Below are 12,194 nucleotides of genomic sequence, written 5' to 3' on the forward strand. Positions count from 1 at the left end.
CCCATCAAGGATGGTAGAGGAATTTATCACCATGAGGATTTAGAAATAAGATAAAAAAAAGATTTACCAGGCCCGACTTAAGAATCTCCTCATATTCCTGTATAAGCAGCACCACTTCTAATAAATCTATGAGGATCATATGGTTAAAACAACCAGTGTACTATGAATGGTGACAGTTCCTGTGTCCAACTTGTATATATATATATATGTGTCTTACAAGGTCCTGGAGTTGGAAGCCACATTTCTGGTGTGTTTTGCGAAACAAGGAATGTGGGACTCAGCTCAGAGATGGTTGAAGGAAGATTTTGATAGTGGGAGGCATCAGGATTATAGAACAGCAATTTGATGTCTCCATCACAATATTCCGTGACCTGCAACAGTGGGTCCTTTCTATATTCCCCATTCCCTAGATGCAGTAAAGCTCCCTGATGTACTGACTCACTCTCCTCAGGGCTGCCAACAAATACTGACCTTACCAATCCCCTTCTTACCATTTCATGAGTTCCCTAGCCTCATCGTCCCCCACAAATACCCACCCTGCCATATTCCTTGAACACGTCATCCCTTCCCACACAAATGAATATTTCACTACTGTCAGATTAATCTTGCTGAAAAGCACTTTCGTCTCTAATACCCTTTCACATTAGAACACATTCCCTAGCAAGAGTCTCTGATCATGCACAGCCCTGACCATACCCTTCACTAATTCCCCAAAGGGAGTTCTAGTTCTCAGAGAACACACTTTCCACCTCTGCACATAGCCTCAGCACCCTCTCTGGACAGGGGAGTGTTGCTTTTTCTAGACCTTTCTGAGTCTTCCTCATCCGTTAGTAATCTATTCAATAGGAAGCTCGCTCCCTTACTTTAGCATGGAGCATTCTCTGTTCACAATGCCTCCTACGTTAGCTGGGTTTACATGTGTGCGTTACCTTTAAGCACCCTCTGTGCTACCAAGCCTTAAGACCTGCACAGTGTACGTGCGAAGGAAATTGATTTGTTGACTTTGAAAGCATTCCTGAAAATTCAATGTTGGTTTATTAGGTAGGAACGCCTTGTAGTTTCTGGGGATGTCAAAGTTCATGCAACCATCCATTCTGTCTTATTTTACTAATACTAATCATAGCTTTCCCCATCTCCCCATCTCTTGATAGTTGACCACCAAAGCACCTACTACATAGTTGCCGGATGTAGTTTATTGCTAATGTTTATCAATGTCTTGGTGATAGTCTTAAAAGTGTTCTGGATTGAGGTTGCTCTGTTCTGGAGAGATATAATGGCACCTTACAAAACCCAGAATGGTGAGTATCTGTTTTCAAGATTCTCTTCTCAAGAAAAAGTCCCCTAGACTTTATTTGTTTAATGATGTTCTGCTGCTAAACCCAATTTCCGTTTTCTTTGTAAACCTCATCTGTGAGAGTTTTGAGTCCTCACAGATAATTTTCCATGCCACTCTGTCACTGTTTGTGTTTCTGACATTCAGACATTCATCTCCAGTATTCTCTTTGGCGGGACTGCTATGCCCAGCAAGTCCCCATAACAGACTCTGCCTGAGGCCCAGACAGGTTTCCATGTTTTGGAAAATGCATGTTAATAAAACTTTACAAAAGGACAGTACAATCCTACCTGCTTTTCGGATTTGAGCAAGATACAGAGGGGGGTCACAACAGATGCTCATTTCCCTTGAATCCTCATTGCGTGAGGCATCCTTGCACAAACTTTGCACACGTAAGAGAAGAATTCTGGGGAAGTAGGAGTGTGAAGCCTTCGTTTGAAAGCTGTTTGTACGTGAAGCCATCAATTAGCAGGAGGTTGTTGGGTTTGTGGCAAATTCAGACCCCTTAAGAACTTCTACTTCCTTGCCCCTATTAGTCATTGGCACGTTAACTTCCAAGGAAGTAGCATGGTTACCATATGTCCTTGATTCTGCTTTCCAGGGTTTCAGTTGTCTAAGGTCAACTGAAGTTTGTAAAGATTTAAATAAGTAGGTGATAAAAGAAATAGACCTTGAGTTAAGTCTGAGCTATGTGGTAATAACCCAACACTAGCCAATTACCCTGTTAACAGGTTTACCGCTGAAGTTCCATGGTGCTTGTGTTTGAGGAAGAGTAGTTTTACATTGAGGTCTCGGCCTTCCATGTTGGAGGGGTGACGCCATGCATTTTGTTTTAGTCCATTGTTCCACGTTTATTACTAGCTATGGTTGTTACACTCTTACCGTGACAAGTATATAAATTAGTCTTAGGTATGTGCATGTAGGAGAAAGTGTCGAATAGCGGGCTCAGTACTCTCTGTGGCTTCAGGTACCCACAGGAGGTCTTTGAACCGATGCTCTGTGGCTGAAAAGAGGAATGCAGTGTGGGGAAAATGTAACAGCCAATAGGCAGAGGAGGAGTGACCCACCTGCCCATGATAATAGATATTGATAGCTTATAAACAAACTTGAAGTATTCTGAATAGACTCTGATCCTTTTCAAACTAAGATGGTAAAAAATAAACAAATAAAAAAAATCTTTGGTCCAGATCTCCTATTTCCTGGTCACATTTTGTAGCCATAGTTTGCTGGTGTCTTTTGATTTTAGAGTAGTGAGGGGGAAGCGAAGGACCATCACTAACAGCCATGGAACTTGGTAAGAGCTGTCCTTCAAAAGACAGACCAAAGGTTCGAGAAGCAGTAAACGCAGTCTAACTTCCTGGTTTCCTTCTCAGATGGAAAGCTCTATGATGCTTACATCATTTACCCTCGGGTCTTCCGGGGCAGCGCATCAGGGACCGGCTCTGTGGAGTACTTTGTTCACTACACTCTGCCCGACGTTCTCGAAAATAAATGTGGCTACAAGTTGTGCATTTACGGGAGAGACCTGCTGCCTGGGCAAGGTAAACACACTAAGACAGGTCGGGGGTTGAAATTCTTAAACAACAACAACAACAACAACAACAACAACAACAACAACAGTCCTGGAGACTAGGAGTAGATAACGTTAGGTAGTGAGGAGGGATGGGGTGGGGAGACTCCTAGATGTTAATGGACAGAAGGAACCTGGGACAGCCAACAAGGGGTGTGAGAGATAGGGAAAGGAGAGCCAGGGGAACACACTTTGTTACAAAATGTCGTTATGGCGTCGAACACATTATGCATTGATTTAATTTTTTTTTTAACTTTAAGTACATGGAGTAAGTAGACATATATTACATTAGCCTTTCAGTTTATCAGGCGAACCATACACACGTGTTCTCTATGCTGCATTTTTTTAAACTTAACATTCTGTTTTAAAGATCATAGTAACTTCATGGTAATAAGTAGAAGTAATTCTGATGTTCATAACCTACATGTAATAGGAATTATTTGTTGCATTATATAATTATTATATTATAATATATTACACTGTTACATACTATTACATATATAATGTTAATACATTATATTATATTATCATGCTTTATCACAATAAGGAATTTAGCATGGAATATCTACTTCATAAAAAACACATTCATTAACAAAATATAGTTTATGCAAATGATTTGGCCTCTTTGCTGATTGGTGAAGGACTTACACTGATAGTCATCTCATATTAAATTCAAGACCAGAGATTTACTGTTGGTTGATTGTTATTTTGAGGCAGGGTCTTTCCTGGTTCCCCTAGCTGGCCAGGAACTCACTATGCAGTACAGGCTGGCTTTAAACACACGTGGATTATGATACAGCATGAGCCACCATGCTGGACTTAGACTGGAGATATTTTTAAATTACAGACATGGGTGTGATAGTGAGAGGCCAACCTCCAAAGAGCTGGGTTCTCTCTTTTTATCATCTGGGTCTTAGGGATCCAATTCTGGTCCTCAGGCTTGGTGGCCAACACCTTTACTTACTGAGCCATCTTGCTGTCCCAAGATCAGAGCATTTAGATTGTTTCTTGAGATGCTCACCGTTTACTTTTCTCACCCCACTCCTGTCCTAACAATGAGGTGTCCACGGCTATGTGGGTGGAACATGGCAGATGAGTTAAGGGGTTCAGCTGTGCACTAGCCACCATTGCCTTGACTTTGTTTCCAATGCATCGCACTGGAATAACTTGGAACCTTATAAAAACTAAATATTACATCATTTCCACCTTTTCCCCCTTCTTCCAGTCCCTCTACCTTGCTGCCTTTAAATCATGACCTTTTTAAATTTGTTATTGCTGCATAAACACACACATATATACACACATATAACACACATACGCACACATACATAGACACATACACACATATGCATACATATATATACACATACCACACACATGCCTACACACACATGCACACACACAGACATGCGTACAAACACATAACCACATGTGAACACACATGCATGCACCCACACCTAAACATATACTCTAGTCTGCTTATCCAATGTAGTGTTTCTTGTATATTTATATATACATACATACATACATATATATATATACATACATACATACATATATATATATACATATATATATATATGGTTTCAGGTTGACCACTCAGTATTGACCACTCAGTCATCAATTAGAGGGTTCATTCAAGCAACTCTTCTATTTTTGACATTTCTTAATTGTACGTAGTTCTTTGACTGTGGTTAGAGCCTCATTAGGTTTTTTTCCTCCATTTTTTGATAGCATATCTGTTGGCATTGTACATATTCAGGCCATATTCATGATAAGGTATCATGGGTGAAGTTTCCTTGGCATTTCTGGGAGACACAACCTCACAGCAGCTGACCTGGTGTTCTGGGTCTTAGAATCATTCCACAGTCTCTCCCCAGATGTCCCCCGTGCCTTAGGTTAAGGGGTCATATTGTGGATTACCAGTTGTGACTTGGAACTCACAATTGCTTGCTTTCTGCTTTTTGACCAGCTGTGGTTTTCTGTAATGGTCTCCAATCTGTGTTTCTGTGCCCCATGGACTAGCTAGAAATCTCTGGAAGGAAGGGTTCAGAGTCTGAAGGCTAGGAAAGGGAGGAGAAGGTCATAATCCTTTACAGGTGGCCAGAGCCATCTCTGAAATTTGCTAAATCTCTCCAGGAGACCTAACAGAGAATTGAGAAAAAGGTTTTGATTCTGATATTCAGGAAGCCTGTGGCAAAGTTATTAGAAAGACCTGAGAGATGTCCTGCTGGTTTTCTTCACGTGGCTGACACAGTTTACAAATCTGTATTTCCAGGGCAGCAGAACATCGGCTTCTGTTTCTTAGTATTCTTAGCTAATCTCATGGACTTTTGACAGTTTTATCTCAACTCCAGCCATGTCAGCAAAGGTTTTTTTTTTCCTCCCACTTAAGCCAGGAGTGTTCTCACCTTCCTGTCAACTCTTCCTTGATTCCTCAGAAACCAGCAAAGGTTTAGAATGAGAACAAAGTCAGAATATCATAATTTTTAAAATTGACATGTCTACTAAAGGAGAGGGATTTAAGTACCAATAGGTTGGCAGGGATGGGCAAAGGGCAATCTGGTTTCTTCTTAAATATCTGAATAATGCTGACATTGTTATGAAAGACCTGAAGATGCCCAAGTTATAAGGGTATGATCTTAATCTTCCTAGGGGCCCCTCCCTGCTTCATCAGCTCTCCTGCTGACTGTAGTATGGGTAGAAAATCGCAGGCAATGCTCACTAGGGATCTTTCTGTGTCTCAAATCTCTTTAAGGACCTGTAGGCTCTCCATTTGTCTATGGGGCTGTACCTAGCTGCTGGATCTTTATTTCTCCTTCCTACTTCCATAGCAGCCAAACTCAGATGCATGGTCTTTCTCCAAGGATCAAGCTTGTATTGCCTTTGTCAGGTGGCAGTACTCTCTTGGATAGTTCCTACTTTCCCTCCAGCGATGCATGAGCTCTGATCTCTCCTCCAACCAGTTAAATTAAAGCTGCCAACAGAACATGGCTCTTCCTTAGAGAAAGTTGGTAGCTGGCCAGTACCCTGTGCATAGGTTCTGGCTACCTGTCTTCTATGCTCCCTTGTAGTTTACCCTGCATCTCCAATGAAATAGTAGACTAAGAGGCCTTCACTTTCCAAGGTAGCTGGGAAGACTCTTCATTAGCAATGATTTATCCGAGTAAATATTTGGCCCTTGGAAAGATATTTTTTGGTAGCGAAATTGGTAACTTCATTCCTACTTTCTGAATACGACTGTATCAGCTCAGAGTCTCCCATCGTTTTTATGTCTAGAACATTTATGATTCAAACGTTAAACTCACAAAAGGAATGACGGGAAGTCTCCATCCACCTCTTGATTGTAGATGCGGCCACTGTGGTGGAAAGCAGTATCCAGAATAGTAGACGGCAAGTGTTTGTCCTGGCCCCTCACATGATGCACAGCAAAGAGTTTGCCTATGAGCAGGAGATCGCCCTGCACAGCGCCCTCATCCAGAACAACTCCAAGGTGATTCTGATTGAAATGGAGCCTATGGGTGAGGCAAGCCGACTGCAGCTTGGGGATCTGCAAGATTCTCTCCAGCATCTTGTGAAAATGCAGGGGACCATCAAGTGGAGGGAAGACCACGTGGCCGACAAACAGTCTCTAAGCTCCAAATTCTGGAAGCATGTGAGATACCAAATGCCAGTCCCGAAAAGACCCCCCAAGATGGCATCTGTTGCCGCTCCGTTGAGTGGCAAGGTGTGCTTGGACCTGAAACACTTTTGAGTCGTGGACTTGCCTACTCAGAGCTGGGGAATCCCAGCAGTAGGCCCCAGAAGTGAAGGTGTGAAGACTTGAAATGCCAAGGGTGGGGCCCCGCGTCTCAGCTAATAAGAGACTCTGGTCTGTTTTCCTGGTTGTGGGAGGAGCCATCCATCCCTTGTTTCCGGTTTCCTCTGCCTGCCTCGCTCTTTTGTGGCACAAGATCAAACCCTGAATCTTTTCCTTTTCTTTTGTTTCTCTCTTTGCTCCTTCTTTTTAGTCTTCATCAATTACCTAAGTTCAGAACATCAAGCTGACACTTCTAGAATAAAGTTCTGATTCATCCCAAAGAGTAGTCTCATCCCCAGAGGCAGAGAACCAATAGTAAACCTCATTCCTAACACACCAGGATTTTTTACTTTTTATTTGTCAGTTACCGAGTTTCGCCGTGTCAATATTGCCAGATTTGGTAGAACACCTTATTCAAATTGCTGTTACAATAGAGCATTTTTCAGTTCTAAACATCTTTTATATATTTTTGTATTCTCCTTAGAAATACCTTCTCACTTTAAAAGAAACAAAAGATTTATTAGAAAATGTAAAGTATAAAAGAAAATAGAATGAAATATAAAATTAGAGAAAGGAAATATAATAAAAAATCCCAACTCTCACGATTAATTTTGTCAAGTCTGTATTTTAAACTATAAAGTTTATACGTGTAAGTTTCATAGCTGAGATTTGTACAACATGGACTTGACCTTTTTTTTTTTTTTTAATTTACTACCATAATGAAAGCTGGTGGCAGTCACTGACTTCTTTAACATTTACAGATGTTCCGATGGTCCATCTCAGCTTGTGCTGCAGACTCCAACTGAAGCAGCCAGCGTGAAAACCATGTCTGCCACAGCACAGCTACCCTACTGAAGTGTATGTCATTGCGAGGCAGCTTACTTTTGGGCTACTTCTAGGAACTGTGTAGGGCATTTGGACGGAACAAGATTAATCTGTAGTCAGAGGTCCCCTGGACAGTCTTCTCCAGTAGAACACACACACCGTGGGGTCCAAGGCACTCAGGGAACTGATCAGAGCCAAGGCAAGTGTCTTGCTAGGACCTTCAACTTTGCTGATAGATTGAGTCCTGCCTCAGTTGAGTCCTGCCTCCGTCGGCGATGGGACTCCACACTGGGGTGACAATGAAAACAGAATTCGGGAGACTCTTGAAAGGAGGGGAATGTTGAACTCATGGTCAACATATATTTCAGAGACGAGGCTGCAGAGACTCCATATGCAGAAGCATGTGTAGAGGATCCAGGATAGCCCATTCTTCCCTCTGTGCCTTTAATGTGGGTTGCCAGGTACCTGCGCATCTATCCTGTGGGTGGACGGTTTGCGAAATCTGCCTGCCCCGCTGTAGTGGACAGCTGTGTGTTCCTCTGCTGCTTCATCTACCTTTAGCGAGCTGCCAAAAACTGACTGATGAGACGCATGATGTGTAAACTGACTGATGAGAAGCATGACGTGTCTCATGTACAGGACGTGGAATCGGGAGAGAATCCTTGCTCTGGGTAACCAGCTCTGTGGCTGCCAGGAAGTTCCTCAACATCCTCAAATAGTAGTTTTCTTAGGTCTGTTGAAAGACAATACCACGCTGGATTCTTTTGCTAACAGAAAATAGAGGTATTTGGATTTCAGAAAGAATTCGATGAGTACTAGTATTAGTATTTGTGATTATGAAGTCTCAACGTGAGCCATGTGAATTTGACCATATTCTGTGATCATTCTGAATGAAGACCTCTAAAAATGAAATTCTCCCTAGTCTTAGTCCTGGGAATAGATACTCCTTCATTCCTGCTGCTCCACTCACTGAAAATGACCTACAAAAATTATTATTTGTCCTCGTTCAAGATTCTTCTGCATGCAATTCTAAACGATTTGCATGTAATTGAGCTGGGCAGTGTGACGAATGCCTTTAATCCTAGCACTTGGGAAGCAGAGGCAGGTGGATTTCTGCCAGTTTGAGTCCAACCTGGTCTATAGAGTGAGTTCTAGGGCACCAGAGCTTCCAGAGAAACCCTGTCTCAAAAAATGAGGAGAAAGAGGAGGAAAAAGGAGAAAAAAAAAGAAAAAAAGGAGTAAGAAGGAGGAAGGGAAGAGATAATTGACTTTTTTGTAACGAACTAGCATCTGATGGTTTTGCTAAACTCAAAATATTAGTTTTATTTTATGTTTTAAAAGGTTCAAAGTGTGATCCATGTAAAAATGTCTTCTGTGGACTTTCCCCCATTTCTACCATCTCCTGCCCCCATGTCTTCAGAGTGCTTGTCTGACTTTGAGCTGACGTTATTTAGTTACTAGTCATAGGAACGCAAAGCGTTTCTCCGTGCTGCTGCTTGTAGACATTTCCATATTAGACTAGGAAGCGAATGAGCCTTTCGACTGTCCAGTTTGTGAGTTGCAGTAGGAGTGTTGAAGTTTGTTAAACACTTGTTTTCCATGTATCCCAGAAATATTATGCTTTTCATATTTGTTGTACAGCAAACTTTTTTTCAATGGGCAAAAATAATTGTGCCATTGACTCCCTGAGTGTTTTTTTTTTTCATGTGTGTTTGAAGAATTTTAGCTCATTATAAAAAAAATCCAGAAATTCTCTGTTGGGGCTCCGTTTCTTTTGAACAATTTAAAATCTCACTATTACTTCCCAATTGTGAATTTCCACCCATTCAGGAAGCTGAGCATCTTGTGCTGGCCTTTGGACACTGTTGTCTCTGTGAGCTTGGCAGTCTTAAGGACTCTCCTCCCTCCTTCCCAGCTGGAGTCGCGGGTTCTCAGCGCCCTCTGCCTGAAGGGTGTAGCATGTACAGGGCGCAGGTGGTTCTTTAAGGAATCGTAGTGGGTAGAGTTGAAGGGCTGCAGGTTCCCGGAAGCCAGGGGCGGTGGCTGTGGCTCCCTGGAGGTGTGGAGCTCCGAAGAGTCAGCTGAGACCCAGGAAGGAGAGCTCCAGGGGCGTTTTCTATCGCCTTGGAGGTGGGGGTCAAGGTTAGCTCTGAGAACTGTGGAGCTCATAGGTGAGCGGGGACCAGCGGAGGAAACAGGCACAGGCTTGCTGCCAGGAGCGCAGGGCTTCCCAGAACTGAAAGCTCCAGACTTGAGTGCCCCAACTCTAAACTCAGGACTGGAGCTCCTCCCATCCCGGGCGGTGTACACCAGAAGACTTAACTTTTCCTTCTTACTGTTCCGATCTTCCTTCCCCCATCCCCCACCCCCGGAATCGCTAGCTTTTCTTTTTTCTTTCATTTTCTTCAATAATTCCTTGGGTTGCCTGATCCCTCTAACAAGCTCCTGGCCCTGTCTGACCATACTCTCCTTCCCTGTCTGGTGTCACAGTTGTGGACCCGGAGGTGTTCAGTCTCACCTGCTTGGTGAATTCCGCAGATGTAAGTGAAGGAGAAGCCACTGTCCTGCCCTGATTGTGAGTCACCTCTCTGAAGGTAAGGGCAGGCTCTGATGTCCAGTCCTCACTGTCTTCTGCTGTCTGGAGCAAGGGGAAGGGACCACCCACTCCCAGGGGTGCAAGGATCCTGAAAACAAAATCAATTGTGAGTGGTGCTTGTGTGTGTGTGTGTGTGTGTGTGTGTGTGTGTGTGTGTGTGTGTAACTAGTGACTACAAATGCATAGGTTCTTTGTAGAGAGGTATAAACAGATGAAACACAGCAACAATTGGTTTATTCGGCGCTTACCCTCTGCTGACAATACACTCAAGTGTGCTGTATTCTAGTCGCTTAATCCCCCAGAAGACAAATGAAACAGGCAACATCATCAGGTTTAATAAACAACGTCGAGGGAGAAAGATGCAGGGATTTATCTAAGAACATCTACCTAGTAATAGATTAGAGATTCCATTGGATTTTCCTTATTCCGGAAATTTTTGTGCTTAATGAAGGGGCTTCCGGAAGTAAGAAATCCTAGCAGGGCACATCACGGTTATCACATCAATGAATGACTGATTTATGCAGATTTGGGGGAATAGTTCCAACTCCCTTGAATGTTTACATGCATGTGTGTGCACGGATGCATGCACAAGCGCCCCCCCTCCCCCATGCATAACACAGTCACAAGAATATCTGCTTCAAGATATTACATCCTGGAAGAACAGGGAGCCACAGTAGGAAGTGGAGGCTGGTCCAAGAATTGTGGGGGTGCTGTGAGGTGGGTTTGACTGGGAAGGCAAGCAATCTGACAAAGCCAACCATTGTGTCACATGGCAAGGACCTTTGGGTCCTGGAGGAGAGTAGGGAACATGGTCTGTATGTCCAGATCAATGCTTGTGCAGGCACATTGGGGGAAATGGGGAGATAATAGCAGCAGGTATTTTTATGCTAAGTGTTGGGAGGTGGCAACAACTTTCCTTATAGACTTTCCTTAAAGTCCACTGTGCACACCCCTTGTCTTAGAACAGAAGTGCATAGATGCCTTCAAGATCATTTTTGCAGGTTGAACCTGGCTGTTTTGCCTTTCTCCAGAAGTAAAACACTTATGCATTAGACACTGTAGTGAAAAGGAGAGTGGAGGAGAGCCCAGCTCAGTGGGAGAGGGCTTGCTAGCCTGCCCTCAGTTCTCAGCACGTGTGTGTGTGTGTGTGTGTGTGTGTGTGTGTGTGTCCTTATGGGGTGTCAGGACTTTCACCAAAGCAGTGTTAGGGATACCTCACCTCAGGGTCATGTTTTGTTAAGCAGTGGCTGACACTTAGGTGACAAGTTTACCTGTGAGTCACTGAAACAACTGTCAAGGGCTTGGCTGTTTCCTACTCTCCTAGCCTCAGAAACTGTGTGTATGCACATGAGTGTGAGTGAATGTGTGTGTGTGTGTGTGTGTGTGTGTGTGTGTGTGTGTGTGTGAGCACCTACTGAGGAGCTTTTAAAGGGCTTGCATCTATGTGCTCCGATGAACTGTTTTTTACTAGAATGTGGTCAGTTTTCTCATGGGGAGGACCCAAAAGGAGATGGAACAGAATCAGAAACTCAGGACCTCAGGACATGACCACATTGACACCCTTTGAAAGGACATCCTGGAAGTGCCCCCTTGTCTTTGGGGACAGAGATAGTGGTCACCTTGCATCTGGCCTTCACTCTATGCCTCAAGATTACATAACGTTTGGAAGAGAACTACTTTAATCTAGAGATAATTTCATGTCATTGGGTAACTAAGTTTGTAACTATCCTTTCTGTTCATGGGTACACACATATGCTTGCACATGTATTAATTTTACATTTATTATGTCAACTCTAGAGTGAATGTTTCTAAGACAATATGTTATTTTCTGGGTGTGTGGGCAAGACCTGTAAACTGGTGGCTTTCCATCTGTTTTCACCCTGGAGTCAGGGGGAACTTTGGGGGAGTCAAGGGCTCAGGCCACCCCCTGTGTATGTTTAGTGGGCAACAAGCCTGTTAAAACATGTTATGCCTTTGAAGATGTCATGCTCTGAGAAATTGCAGGTGGTGTAGGTGTGCAATGAATTGAATGATCAGCCAGGACTCCCCTCTGTATGTGTTTTGTGGATTT

At 43.2% G+C, this 12,194-nt stretch overlaps 2 protein-coding genes across 12 annotated transcripts in view; both read left to right on the forward strand.

The window, feature by feature from the left end:
* The window catches only part of Il1rl1 (interleukin 1 receptor-like 1), a 65,563-nt gene extending 56,286 nt beyond the window's left edge, over window positions 1–9,277 (forward strand). For 9 of the 10 annotated variants that reach the window (XM_039083070.2, XM_039083072.2, XM_008766992.4 and 6 more), the window contains 3 exons: window positions 1,152–1,298; window positions 2,707–2,874; window positions 6,254–9,277. In XM_039083070.2, coding sequence (XP_038938998.1) covers window positions 1,152–1,298; window positions 2,707–2,874; window positions 6,254–6,657 — 719 coding nt within the window. In that variant the 3' untranslated portion in view covers window positions 6,658–9,277. 10 annotated transcript variants of the gene reach the window in all.
* Window positions 9,278–9,662: 385 nt separating this feature from the next.
* Window positions 9,663–12,194, forward strand: part of Il18r1 (interleukin 18 receptor 1) — a 34,097-nt gene continuing 31,565 nt past the window's right edge. Inside the window, exons 1-2 of one of the 2 annotated variants that reach the window (XM_063266931.1) lie at window positions 9,663–9,698; window positions 10,018–10,121. The gene's annotated coding sequence lies outside the window, so the exon portion shown is untranslated. Of the gene's footprint in view, window positions 9,699–9,879; window positions 10,230–12,194 lie in introns of those variants that run through there. The other variant, NM_001106905.2, reaches the window with a different exon arrangement.

Source organism: Rattus norvegicus, chromosome 9, assembly GCF_036323735.1.
Source record: "Rattus norvegicus strain BN/NHsdMcwi chromosome 9, GRCr8, whole genome shotgun sequence".
NCBI classification, from domain to species: Eukaryota; Metazoa; Chordata; class Mammalia; order Rodentia; family Muridae; genus Rattus; species Rattus norvegicus.